The 15,117-nt window shown below is 37.6% G+C and overlaps 1 protein-coding gene across 2 annotated transcripts; it reads left to right on the top strand.

The window, feature by feature from the left end:
• Nucleotides 1-12,135: 12,135 nt before the first annotated feature.
• LOC149241215 (plant intracellular Ras-group-related LRR protein 6-like) lies at nucleotides 12,136-14,514 on the top strand. Of its 2 annotated transcripts, none has more exons than XM_089367461.1 (5): nucleotides 12,136-12,215; nucleotides 12,390-12,729; nucleotides 12,811-13,155; nucleotides 13,241-13,407; nucleotides 13,513-14,514. In XM_089367461.1, the coding sequence occupies exons 2-5, from the start codon at nucleotides 12,523-12,525 to the stop codon at nucleotides 14,282-14,284; spliced, it is 1,491 nt and encodes a 496-aa protein (XP_089223587.1). In that variant the 5' UTR covers nucleotides 12,136-12,215; nucleotides 12,390-12,522; the 3' UTR covers nucleotides 14,285-14,514. The 2 variants fall into 2 exon arrangements, with proteins under 2 accessions (XP_089223587.1, XP_089223588.1); XM_089367462.1 differs by having other exon boundaries at nucleotides 12,147-12,215; nucleotides 12,541-12,729.
• Nucleotides 14,515-15,117: the final 603 nt, after the last annotated feature.

Here is a 15,117-nt window from a genome sequence, read left to right as displayed (position 1 = left end):
GAAAAAAAAGTGGAGGAATCAGCTCAAGGGATTTTACGGTGGGACCTAGTTTGGCGAAATGGGATCTGAAACCTTATGGGAATGTTTTGAGGCATCAAATGATATTTTTAGGAGTAAAAATTTTCCTCTAAAGCACACAACATTTTCATGCTATTCTACACACATAGAGATTTCCAACGTTGCAAGAATCACGTCAATTAGAGTTTGTACGCAAACGTTATGCCACTCAGACGTTGACCTCCCTATTTTCACACCTATAGTTGGGGAGGATGCCACGTCAACCCCCATTATTTATGGAAAAGGGGCTACCAACATGTTTGTGATGTAAACTACTCTAAAAGAGTCTATTTTATAACTCTAGTTAAGAGTTGATGTAGTCAAACTTAACCACTAGTAGGCTATCGAGTTGTGTTATAACCAGGCCACTAGGAGGAAGAGGCATTCCATTATTTTGAGAGAATTTTGTTTCATAGTTGAGAAAACGTAGACAGGAGAGATAGGAGGTAGAGCACATAGAGAGGATCTTCTCACTGTAGCAGCCCACAGGCCGGAGACATTACTTCTTGTATTTGCAGCCATATTTCCAGACACAGAAAGAGAGCGAAGCGATGTCACCTTCCAGTTGGGTTTTCTCCTAAAAGTGTTTAGCAGATAACATATCTTTTGTATTATGTGTGTGTGAGATTATTTTTCCATTCTCTAATTTTCTTCTTGATTTACGTTTACATGCATACACGATTTACAATTAATTTTACAGATTTTGAAATTAAATAAAATTGTATTAGTGTAGAATCCAAAATTTTTAATATAATATTATTGGATCTATTGTGATGAACTGTCAAGTGGAATATCCATGGGTTTATGGATCATTTGGTATCAGAGTAGGTTTCTTTGGGTATTTTATAGAGATTGTAGGGATCTAGATTGGCGAGGCCAAAAATAATAAAACCCTAATCATGGGCGATGAATCTGTAAACGAACCTCGTGATCTTGTAGAGGTGAGGTTTTCACGTCTCGAAGAACAAATCGTGGATATAAACTGTAATGTCAACCTCCTCATGGCAACCCCAAGAAATAAGCTTGGGAAATTTGGAGAAGAAGGGGGTTCAAATGTAGAGGAAAAATTAAAAGGGGGTCAGGAGACCGGGAAGACACAGATAACCAAACGACGAAAGAACCTGGAAACGATCAACCCAATTTGAGTGTCATGAACCAATCCCTATTTAAAGTGGAAGCAAAAGTTGATATCAATCCATACCACAACAATATTGACTCTCTGAAGCTGAGCCATTGGTTGCAGCAACTGGAAGTTTATTTTAGTGTCCATCAGATCGAGGAAGGACAAAAGATCTCATTCACGCAACTGAAATTGGAGGGTCATGCACTGACCTGGTGGGAGAGCCAGATGGAAACCCCGAGGTTGGAGGGAGAACCTCTAGTGAATAAGTGGGAGGATTTCAAAACCCGCATTAAGTCATAGTTTGATCCCATAAGGTATGTGGAAGACTAGTGGATCCGGTGGCATTACCTCAGGAAAAAGCCAGGCCAAAGCGTGAAAGAGTAAACCACAAAATTTAGAAAGATGGCTATAATGTTGGGTATCTCTCCAAAGAACCCAGATGTACTCGTCAAGTATTTGGGGGGTATGCACCACTATTTGCATGAGCAAGTGATGTTTTTCAAGCCCAAAGTGGTGGATGCGGCTTGTGTATAGGCACAGTACCTAGAGAACATAGGCTTGAAAAGAGAGCAATCGAGTGGATCGAAGCAAACATATCAACAAGATGCTTCTAAGAATGGGAAGAAGAAAAAGGGTGGAAAAGGTAAAAGATGGGATCCACAACACACCAGTGAAAAGATCCTAGCAAACACTGTAACCACTACAACATTGATGGCCATACAGAGGAGAAGTGTTGGAAGTTGCATCCAGAGCTAAACCTAAAGAAAAAGAAGAAATATAATAAGAAGAAGAATCTCATGGCCACTGATTCGAGCAACCAAGTTGAAATCAGCTTAGACGTGGATGAGAAGATCATCTCTACATCATTGCAAAAGGAGGTGAATCCGAGTAGGCTTCAGCAACAAGAAGAGAAAGAAATGACCAAACTCTTCCATGTAAAGATAGAGGTGAAGAAGAAGAAGATTGATCAAATCTCATTGCAGCAGATCTAGTCAAGAAATTAGGGATAGAAGTTTGTGATCATCCAAACCCATATCCACAGGGATGGGTACATAAGGATGCAGAGTTGAAGGTAAAAAAATAATGTAAAATTAGATTTGCTATCAGTGTTGATTTTATTGATGAAGTAGAACTGGATGTGGCTCCCCTTGATGTATGTGGAGTCGTGTTTGGGAGTCCCTACATGTACATGTGTGATGCAATATTCATGAGGAGATATAACTAGTATCGGCTCATCAAGGATGGAAAATCATTCATCATCAATGCACATAAAGGCAAGTCAAAAATATCACTTGTAAGTGCCAACCAAGCTAAGAAATTGATCAGTTCCAGCAAGAAGTATGTTTTATTGTTTTTAAGAGAAAACCAATCTATATAGGAGTCAATAAGAGGCAAGGCATCCCTAGAGGGGTGTGCTAAGAAACAAAAACAACAATTGGAGGAGTTTTTACATGCATACAATGAAATGTTCCAAGAGCCTAAAGGGATGCCCCCTAAGAGAGAAGTGGAGCACGAGATCCAGCTATTGCTAGACTCCCCATTGCCAAATATTGGGTTGTACAAGCAGTCTGTTATAGAAGCAAGAAGGTGAAGAAACAATTGTGGCAACTGCTGGAACAGGGTGTCATTCAACCAAGTACATCACTATGTGGGTCACCCATCATTATTGTTCCAAAGGAGGATGGGACTTGGTGGATGTGTATAGATTACAGGGTGTTGAATAAAGTCACACTCAAGAATAGATACCCCTTGCCTAGGATAGACGATCTGCTAGATCGGCTGCAGCAAGCAAAGTATTTCACCAAGCTAGACTTGAAGTTTGGATATCACCAAGTTCGAGTCAAAGAAGAAGATATATGGAAGATTGCTTTCAAAACCAAGCAAGGTTTGCATGAGTGGTTATTTATGTCATTTGGCCTATGTAATGCACCAACTACATTCATGATATTAATGAATGATGTACTACACCCTTTTATAGATTCATTTTTTGTTATCTATTTGGATGATATATTGGTATATAGTGCTACTTGGGATGAGAATATTTCACATTTGACGTAGGTGATGGAAACAATGAAGAAGCACCAGTTGCTAGAAAATCTCAAGAAGTGTGAGTTTGCGCAACAGTCCTTGGTGTATTTGGGATATGTGATTAGTGGAGGAGAATTGAAGATATATCCTTCCAATATGGAGGCCATCATAAAATGGTTGGTGCCTACTAATGTTACTAAGGTTAGGAGTTTCATTGGAGCAACACAATACCTAAAGAAATTCATAGCCTCGTTTTCAATGATAGCAGCACAGCTCCACGCCATAACAACAAGTGGCAAGAGTTTCCAGTGGGGAAAAGCGTAGCATAAGGCTTTTGATGTGTCAAAGAAGAATATCAGTGAAGCAACAGTTTTGGCATTACCAAACTTGCAACGACCCTTTGAAGTGGAGACATATGCAAGTGGGTATGCTATGGGAGTTGTCTTGATGTAAGGAGGAAGGTCCATTTGCTACCATTCTGAAGTATTTGATGGGGCAGTTCTTAACTACCCTACCTACAATAAGGAGCTCTATTTCATGGTGCAAGATCTGAAGAAGTGGAAGAATTATCTGATGGGAAAGGAGATAATAATCCACATATATCATGAGTTGTTATATACCCACAAGCCTAGAATAAGCTACAATAGACGAGGCATTACAAGTGGATGGGGTTTTTACAACAGTTCCATTTGGTGATCAAGTATAAGAAGGGCAACACAAACAAGTTTGTCGATGTGATTTTAAGGCCACCCACATCAATGATTATAGATTTTGGGACTCTTATGCACAAGGAGTCATTCACCCATGATGCATACAGAGAGGCATATTCAAAAGATGAGGACTTCAAGAAGGTGTATCAGTAGTTGCAGAGTCAGATTCATGTGCATGAGGGTGAAAATGCCATTGACTAACATCTTCAGGATGGGCTACTCTACAGGCTGGATAAGCTATGTGTTCCTAAAGGTGAGTGTTTGTAGTTGATTATAGAGGCTCACACCTCCAAGGTTGCAAGGCACTTTGGTGTAGGGAAGACCATGGCTAACTTGTAGAGGTATCTATATTGGTCCAAGATGCAAGAACAAGTAGCTAGGTTCATAAGAGGATGCATGCTTTGTTGTACCAACAAGCCTAGCAACAGGAAATAGGTTCTGTATCATCCCTTACATGTACCTCGTCCTTGGAAAATCATTTCCTTGGACTTTGTGGGAGGTTTACCGACAACTAGGAAGGGACATGACTACCTATTGGTGGTAGTTGACAAGTTCAACAAGATGTGTGTTTTGATGCCATGTAAAGAGACCATCTGCGGACAAGAAGCAACAAACCTGTTCTTTGGAAAATTCTGGGTACACTTTGGGATACCAAGGAGCATCATTTTAGATAGGGATACAAGATTTCTTAGTGCATTCTAGACTACATTGTGGGAGAAGATGGACACAAATTTGAAGAGATCTAGAGCATTCCATCCACAAGCAGATGGGCAGACAGAAGTAGTCAACAGGACATTGGTACAACTTCTAAGGGGTTATGACCAGAAGCATCCGAAGACTAGGGATGAAAATTTGGTATATATACAACATTCTTATAATAGAGTGGTCCACACTTCTACAGGAAAGTCCCCATTTGAAACTTGTTCTGGATATTTTCCACCTTCACCTTTGGATATTTCATATGGGTAGTAAGGAGGAGTGAAGGAAGACATTACAGGAGGTGCTTTGAGGGTTGAAAATTCTATAGAGAAGATCAGGCAAATCCATCTACAGGTACAAGAAAGACTGCAGAAGTTGCAGGTATAAGGCTAGGCATGATAAGCATAGAATAGAGAAATTATTCATGGTGGGAGACAAAGTATGACTACAGTTAAACAAGGAGAGGTTGTAGGGGTCTGGGAAGAAAATCAAGGCTCTAAGATATGGTCCTTTTGAGATACTAAAAAATGTGGGTGATAATGCCTATCGACTCAATTCACCACCATATATGCACATTTACTAAGTTGTAAATGTAGAGAATTTGAAACTCTATGAGCCTTCCATGCTAGATCACGAAGAGGAATAGACCCTACCTTTTGTGGAAGATTTGGCACCAGACGCTCAGGCATAGTTCACAGAAGATACATTTTTGCAGAAGAGGTCCAGAACTACAAGACAAGGGCAAAAAGACTTTTGGTAGATTGGGTTGAAGGGAAAACCTCTAGGCAAAGCTAAATGGCATACTAGAGAGAAGGTGGAGGAAAAATTTCCTCACCTCATTTAGTAAAAGCTTTTGGGGACCAAAAGCCTCCCAAAATGGGGAGGTGTGATCTAAATTGGACCATTATATTGTTTGTCATCCATATTGATGCAGTTGGAGTGGAAACAAAGTGGAGGAATCAACTTACGGGACCGAGTTTGGCGAAACGGTGTTCAAAACCTTTTTGGAGCATTTCGAGGCATCAAATGACATTTTTGGGTCTAAAACTTTGCCTCTCAAGCATTGATAATTTTCATGTTATTCTACACACACAAAGATTTCCAACGATGTAAGAATCGCGTCAATTAGACTCTGTATGCAAAAGTTATGCCACTCAGAGGTTGACCTTCCTATTTTCACACCTATACTTTGGGAGGATGCCACGCCAACCACCATTATTCATGGAAAATTGGCTAGCCACGTGTTGTTTTATGTAAAAGACTCTAGAAGAGTCTATTTTGTAACTCTAGTTAAGAATTGATGTAGTCAAACTTAACCAATAATAGGCTATCAGGTTGTGTTATAACCGGGCCATTGGGAGGAAGAGCCATTCCATTCTTTCGAGAGAATTTTGTTCCATAGTTGAGCAAAGATAGCCAGAAGAGATAGGAGGTAGAGCACATAGAGAGGATTTGTGCATTGTAGCAATCCACGGGCCACAAATATTACTTTTTTGTATCTACAACCATATTTCCAGACAGAGAGAGAGCGAAGTAGCCTCACCTTCCAGCTGTGTTTTCTCCTGAAAGGATTTCCTAGAGAGAATATATTGTGTGTTATGTGCGTGAGATTATTTTTTCGTTCTCTATTTTTTTTGTTTGATTTACTTTTACATGCATGCACTAATTACAGTTAATTTTATAGATCTAGAAATTAAATAAAACTATAATAGTATAGAATCTCTGATTTTGATAATATTATCATATCCAATGTGTTGAAATGTCTAGTGGAATATCCACGACAGTTTACAGATCATATGTGATAGATGTGCTTGGCCTCACAGTCTTCCAACCCTTCTTTGATGTATGGTTGTGACCATTTGCTACAAGAAATATGTGTGTGACCTTAAAACCTTAAACAATGCAATAAATAATCACTATATACAATAGCAATGATTTAAAACATGGCCCCTAACAATAATTGATAATAGCCTGTGGCCCTCTGAATTTGATAGGGGCTCTATCTCTCCTGGGAGGATCAGATCTCAATCATCTAATAATCAGATTCTTTATAACAAGGCACATATCCAATCTTGAAATCTTTCACCCTAGCTAAATCACCTCCAAAAATAATTATGGAAAGTAAGAGACCAACTAGGGTGATATCGAGTACCACCAAAGACGAAAAATGTCGGCTAGGGTTAAAAATAAATCCACCAAACCTATGACAAGAGTTTTCAATCCTGCAAATAAAAATTTGTTCTGCTAACAAAACCCTAAGGCTGATAGGATGCACAACTCTGATACCACTATAGGATCCCAAACGTTAAAATTTTTAACAGATCTGTCACACTTTAGTGTTCGACTTAAAAATTCTTGCAGTCAAAACACTAAACACAAGGGGATCTCAAACATGCAACCTCTTATTTATATCAATAATTGAAAAGAAAGATACATTCTCATACAAATTAGATTGGATCCCCTGTAATGGTACGCACAATTACTCATTAAAGACTAATCTAAGACATTGAAACACCTTTGTGAATCTTGGATGGATCCACCAAACAAATTCACTGCAGATTTTCCATCCCAGGATCAAAGTAGAACTAGGCACGCCAAGTTCTCAACAAACACAATAAGATAAACAATTCCAAATAATCCCACTTTCTAGCTCCTATCCCCTATTATATGCTTAATGGATTCTCTAGAAAACTTACTTTATTGTTTTCCCTCGCAAAATGAAAGCAAATACTATGGGCAAATACCATGGTAAATACCATGGATAGATTCTGTCCACTTTGGCCATATCAAAAAAAGGGAATATTACACAAAAACCTTTGGACACTTCAACCTATAAACATATATTTAAATGATGAACCACACCATTGAAAGGAAGGTGTAATGATTTAATTCAAATCAAGCCCATTGGTCTTTATCTTTTGAGTCAATCCATTTTTGACAGGTGGAAGTTTTCATGTTTGTTTCTTAACATAAGAGATGAGCGATTGCCCGGGAAATAGACAATAAGAGTAAATTTTCCATCCCAGTTTCTCAATGGTGATTCCTTCCATCATTGTCCATCGTTTTTATGTTGTTTTTACTACTGCAATCCATATATCTTTCAGATCTTGAGACAATGTGTTATCATAGAGATTTTTTGGGAAGATCTAAGATCACATTTCCCGTATTCAAGAAAATGTTGTAAGTTAGATTGATTGCAAATTTCATTATAAGTTAAAATACATAAAACTAATTTTTTCTTTTGTATTCAATATTTGTTTAAAGGAGAAAATAGTTTTTTGATAGAAAAAGGAGAACATAGTTTAATTTTGGAAGAAAACATTATTTTTTTATCATTTTGAATACTTTAATGCATAGTTACCAAATTCGAATTAAAATTCGATTAGATATAGAAAAAAATTGGACTATTAGGAATATCCCTATTACCACTACCGAGTTTATTTAACTTTCGTACCGAATTGAATTCTACCGAATTATCGACCGAATTTAACCGGCCGAATTTCCGAATTCTTCACCTAGATTCGGCCGAATTTGGTAAGTATGCTTTAATGGAATGCCCCTTTCACTCATTTTTCTAGCTCGTGGTTATATTCTGCGCGTTGGGTGCATTGTATACACCTAAGCACAGATCAATTAAAAAGGCACTTCGTAGAATTCTAGAAGGCAAAGGAATGATCTTCATTAATCTCGTTTAAGGAATTTAATGTTAATAAAAAAAAGAAAAAGTAGTTTATAGTTTCATAATAACGATAAAAGACATGTGCTAAATAGTTAGATACCTAAATCAATTAATATAGATATGTTAAATTATCATATAATTATTTAAAAAATGAAAACCATTCCTTTATATTTTTCAGGTATTTATTGTTATTACAAATTTGTTTTTAAATAGTATGAAAATGTCAGGTATTTATTGTTATTACAAATTTGTTTTAAATAGTATGAAAATGAAATGGATTTTAATCAATAAATTAAATTATAATAAAATATTTGTATCATTTTATTTAATATTAATAAAATTTATTAATAATAAATTAAAATGATTATCCATTTAATTAATAAATAATTAAATAAATAAAGAAATTTTAATATTAATATTTATATTTTTTAGGAATATATTTATAATTTTGAAAAAAATATATTTATCTATACAGAAAATGTAAAATTTTATAGATAAGATTCTCAACAAAAACATTATCAAGATATTATTATTGTATCTAGGTAGGATTGGATTCTCCACTGCTACAATGCAAAATTGTAATTAACAAAACACTTCAATTTGCACATCAATAAAATCTAAATTGGATGGATTATAAAACTTAACGCTAACTTCAATTCAGTGCTTTTACTTTAACTTAACTATATTTAAACCAAGTGGCAGGTTCTAGCCACTTTGTAGCACTTGATTATATAAACTATAATATACCTAATAATTATTAATTGTGACCAAAACTATAATATTTTTATTAAATTTCAAATAAATACATCTTTTATATCAATTTAATGTTTAAATAAACTTTTATCTTTAATTATATTACTAATCTTTTTGTAAGCTTGGCAGTACTTTTCCATTCATTCATTTCAATAATTAGGCATGTTACAATCATATAAACCATTCGATGGCCTCAACCTGCCCAGTGGGAAACCAAGTTTGTTGGCCACCAAACCGCATTATAAGCCATCCAAAACATAAATAGTCTGAGTTTGTCTATCCAAGCCTTATAAGACTTATAGTCTGTAAACCATCTAGTAAGCATAAAACTATAAATATAAATTCTACTCGACATATACATCAAAATATAAGCCAAAAATTATTAAACATGACTTCCAGCAATTAGTCATCTCACGATTCCACCGGAGCATGATCTTTTGCGCTTGAACCTGGTAATTCAAATTTGGGTAGACATGGAATATGGTGCTCTATGCAGCCAAGGCGGACATTCTGGTGTTGCAGCTAGATTTGAATTAGTTGAAGTTCTTTCTGAATCTCTAAGAGACCAAGATCCAAATCCACATTTATAGCTATGTTGAGGGAAGAAACCATTGCTTTAGCCACAATAAATTTCATACGCCAAAAGAGATGAACAAACTGTTTATACAAGGTGAGGTGGCTGCAGGTATAACCAGGGTGAGGGATCAAATCACTCCAATCCTTTGTCAGTAGCTCGAGCTCAACGTTGAAGTTTAATTCTGCCTTCTAGGTCAAAATCAATTGCTTTACCTGGGTCGAGGTCCCTATCCAATAGGCCTAGACCATATTCTATAAGATCTCAACATTCGTTTTCCTGTTGTGTTGGCACAGAGTCTTTCCGGACGTCGCGCTTGTTTCCTTTCCCTTACCACCTTGATTCTTGCGACCACAACCTCCACGACCACAGGGACCACCACGAGGAGGAGTCTTCACCATTATGAGCAAAATCGGACCACCCTTCGTCAACATTCTCTCACATTCCCACATTCGATAGCCAACCCACTGTGTAGAGGCCAGAGGGAGAAGCGACTTAGGCAGACCTGGAGTAACAACAATACAAAAAACCACTCGAAAATCAAACATAAAATTAATGGAAGGGCATAAGAACAGAGGTAGTGTCAGATGACATTGCACCACACCAAAAATCCATCACCCGAGCCAATATACAAATACAAATAAGAATCCACCCGAAGTGTGATGCACCATCTGAATGAGAACAACGACCCCCGTGCACCCCTGAGACTAGAGTCTGTAGACTCAGCCCTGACTAAAAATTTGAACCCTTACTCTCCACAGGGTTTTCCAGTGCAGTTTTGGCTTGAAATGGAAAAGCCCATATTCAACATGCAAAGGAAACATTATAAAAAAGATCTGGAAACCAGTAATCATGCCCATACAGGATAGTAAATTGCCAAAAAAGATGGATATCGACATAACATAGTTGAGAAAGCCAGAGCTTTTAGTCACAGAAACTTCCAAATTAACCATTGTTCCTTTTCCCCTCCAAATGCGAGGTGAATCACGAATTGCAGCCCCCAACCCATGGTATAGGATAAGCATGAAAACATACCAGACTATGTGCGCCAACCTTGAGCAGAGACAGACTGCGACTGAGTGTTCTCCCTGCATTCCAAGCACCACGAGCCAACACATAGTTACCTTAGGCTCCCTAAGATACCTGTGACACCAATTCAACAGCCGGACAAATGTTCTTAAATAAACCTCCACTCTCACCACTTGTAAGCATCGTGGTCTACCCAACTTCACGTTGTGGATCTGCTGAGATCTATGATGCTTCACAACATTAAGACGGGAGAGCGTGTGAGGGCGTGAAAAAAACCGCCCACCATCCAAAACATTTAATCCCCCAATCATGTCGACAATCCCCAAGCGAATCTCTATATGCTTCACATCCCAATCGAGAGTTAATTATATTACTATTATAATAATATTTTTATAAATATAAATTATTATAATCTTATTACTTAATATAACAAATAATTTTAAAATTTAAAATAATTGGAATATTTCCTATTATAACTGATCACATATATTCCATAACCGAATTGAGGGCATTCATAACACATGTTCAAACGCATGGAATTCCTAATCCCTTTGCGTCGATTATAAGGGGGGAAAAATCCCACCAGCATTCCAGCCTAAACCCTAAACCAGTGACATTCTGGCCTTGTTGTATCCCTTTGCACTATTTTAAAAAAGTACACTCCGTTATTGTAAAACATAATGCATTTGTATGTTGTTAAAAACAACACATTTCTCTTTAGTCAATATCCCACAATTTTGAAATATACAACCATACATGAAGACTTTTGAAACCCCACCTTTTCGTCCCGGACATATTATGTTGCGCTATTATCTTTATCAAACTTAAGAATGAGTGTCAAAAGGAAAATTAAACGAGACGTGCTATCGTCGAGAAATTTAATTTTCCATGTTTTTTTTAATATTGTAATCGTCCCTTCGTGCTAAAGTTTATAAACGATTCATTTGCACAAATTAATCTACAAGTGAGATTGTAGGTTGGTGCACTCAAAGGATTATATAAAATACATCTAAATGATTCAATCGTAGAAATTAATTTACGAGTGAGAATGTAGGTTCGTGCACTCAAAGGATTATATGAATTATATCTCAAAATACTGCAAATTTGAACCACTCATTTGCAACAAGAGAGACTAGTCCACTATGGTGTGCAACTATGAATGGTGAGCATGCTTTAGTTGTTGGCTTTCCCGTGTATTCTAACTCCAACTTTTAGTTTAATAAACATTTCCTATCACTGTATTCTTCGTAACCAAACGGCCTTTAGAATCGTTGACCTCCTGTTCGCGACACTATTGGTGTTAGTGGACCTTATGAGCTGTCACTAATCCATTTCGGCGATAATGATCAGGCGGCCCCGGTGGGGGCCATTATCTCCGTTCGTTTTCCGTCCAATACAGTACTGTCATTGCAAGAAAGTTCCGTACCCACTAACTCTTCCCATTATATATATACCAGTAACTTAACTTGCCTTGGCACATACAGTTGGCAAAGTACTCGCGATTCCAAAATCGAGCGGGACTTGGGTTATAGGCAGTCTTCATCACTTTGTCAGAGCTTTGAGGTAACTAAATTTCGTTAACAGCAGCAGTGGCTGATGTTTCGTCCAAGAATTTAAATCTTCTTTCCGTAATATCATACAAAGCTCGTAAAATATCTTTGCCTTCTTGCCTGAACTTTTTGTTCTGGTTCCAAGATTGAGATGTATTTTGAATTTCCATAGACTCACTATCTGTAGGTATGCAACAACTGTGACATCTGGACTTCGTGTTTGCCTAAGAAATCCAAAATTTTGTTTCAATTCGGGAGAAATCGGTCTCGACTCGGCAGATCTGAACGAAGTCCGCGAGAAAATACTATAAATTGACGTAATGTGTTCCGTCTTTAAGATGACAGCCATTACCGAGATGCCTATTATAGCCATCGGAGGTCTTAGCGCCCGAGCCGATACTTCTCTGCTGGAGCAACCTCACCAAGCTTTGGCCCGCATCGAGTCAGAGTTATGCCAGAAATTGAAGGTCATCGCCTCTCTTTCATGTCCGCCGGGCATGGATGAGGTTCAGTGGGAGTCCGCAAGGGTAAGTCCTGCCTATTATGTCAAATATTAGTATCTGCAATGTTTCGAATGTCTGTGTTAGCGGTTATTGCTGTCAGTGCAGGTACAGATGGAAATTCAGGCCAAGAAAGACGCAGAAAAGGAAAAGATTCCATACGAAGCCGTTCTAAAGCTCACGGAGCAGTACCAAATATATGGGAATCCTATGATAGATGGGAAAACGCTAGCCACGAAGTCGAAGGAGGACGCTAAAATGCTCTCGGATAGCCACACATCCGAATTTCAAGAGGCCGAAAAACAAATTGTAGCACTGTTAAATCAAGATTATCACAAAAGCTCCTCTCATAAGCTCGACCTTAGCGGGCTTCTCCTTCACAGTGTTCCACATGAAATAGGGAAACTGTCATCTACACTCGCCAAGCTTGACCTTTCTAATAATAACTTACAGGTAAATTGTTGCAAGACTATTATTTATTAGCAGTCGGCCGGAATTTCTCACCTCAAATTGACGCTGATTCAATTGTTTATTGCAGGTTTTGCCTGATTCTGTGACAAGTCTTGTGAATCTTACTCATTTGGACATTGAGTCAAACCAGCTTACATCGCTACCGGATTCCATCGGGCGTCTTGTGAATCTTAAGGTCTTCAATGTTTCTGGGAATTCTCTTGCTGCGCTTCCTGATATTATTGAAAGCTGCCGGTAGGTTAATCAAAGCATCTCAGAGTTGTCTTTGTAATTTCTTTTCACTCAAACCCCCGCCATTTTTTGTGATTTTTGACCGGTGACATTTAATTTTTATTTCAGTTCACTGGAAGAATTGATGGCCAATTTCAACCAACTCATAAGGCTGCCTGAGGCGCTGGGGTTCGAACTGCTGAACCTCCGGAAGCTGTGTGTTCATTCCAACAAGCTCACACATCTTCCCTACTCCACCTCCCACATGATATCCCTCCGCTTTCTGGATGTCCACACGAACAGGCTTGGAGGCCTTCCAGAAGATCTTGAGAACTTGATGAACCTCGAGTACCTGGATCTCAGCAGCAATTTTAACTATCTTGTGTCTCTCCCGGAATCGATCGGGGGTCTCACGTCTCTCATCGAGTTAAATGTCAGTTACAATCAAATCACTGCATTGCCTGCGTCTATTGGGCGCTTGGAAAAGTTGCAGTTTCTTAATGTGGAAGGGAATCCTCTAGTTGTGCCCCCTCCCCAAGTGGTAGATCGGGGTCTGGACGCTATTAAGGAGTACATGGCAGATTGGCTGGAAGCCTGCCTTGGCGGAACGAATGGCGGGCGAGAATCGTGGTTGAGGCGCATAGCGTCGGGGAAATGGGTGAGATGCGGAACGCCAACCTCTGATGTGTTGGGAGGAGGTTTGTCGAGGCGACAGCTTGGAAGAGGGGACGGCGACTTTTCCTCAATTGCCACACCTCGTAGACGTGCTTTCTTGTCTCCTCTTCGCCTGTTTGCTCCGCGACATTCGTTGCTGCCTCTTGGTGGTTTGGCCACACCTAAGCGGACTCCGTATAGCGGTTATTCTGTGAACTCTAACGGCCGGCTGTTCTGCTTTAAATGAAGAGATTTTGTTGCATGTAAATACAAAAATAAAGTCGATGATACTATGGAGGTTTTGTTTCTGGTTTCTTCGGCTGGGTGGAGGAGAAAGACACCGTGTGAAACGGACTTGCTTAGGGCCACGGGCGGGGCTCAGAGGCGGTAAACCACACTGGCAAGGGTAAACTATATATAATTTATGATGAATTGATGTCGACTGTAAGATGTGGTGCATCATCATCATGGAAGGAGTCGGGCAATGAGAGTGGGAGGTGCAGTTAATGTGTATAAAAATAGTTTTTCTTTAATCTGTAATTTTTCAAAGATGGCAGGTGCGTTATTATTTTAAACAATAATTATGTAAATAATTTAAATATTAAATTAAAAAGTATATATATTCATGTGAGAATACATTCACTCAAAGTTACGAGTTAAAAATTAACACCAACTGCTTCTACGTCAAGAAACCACCATTCTTCATATTGTATATAAAAATTTCAAAATATAATGTAAATAATGTTTTATTTATTTTAAGTTAAATTTTTTATAATAATTTAAAATTTAAAATTTTATAATAACACTAATAAATTTTTAATTTTTTTTTTTTTTTAATTTTATAATATTATTTTTATCATGTTTAATTTCTCATCTCCATTAAAAATAGAATAAGATTTGAATCCAAAATTTCTAATTCAATAAAACTAAAACAATTAATTTATATTTAAAAAATATAATTATATTTTATTTTAAAATATATTAATATTTTATTTGATTAAAATATAAATATAAATAATTTATTTTGTAATATTTTATCTTTTCATTTATACTATCCATATTATTTTTTTATCTTTCATT

Source organism: Pinus tabuliformis, chromosome 8, assembly GCF_031772625.1.
Source record: "Pinus tabuliformis cultivar Carrire ecotype Pingquan chromosome 8, CPIR1, whole genome shotgun sequence".
NCBI lineage: Eukaryota > Viridiplantae > Streptophyta > Pinopsida > Pinales > Pinaceae > Pinus > Pinus tabuliformis.
The sequence above is the reverse complement of the archived record's forward strand: the minus strand, read 5'-3'. Positions and strand labels throughout refer to the sequence as shown.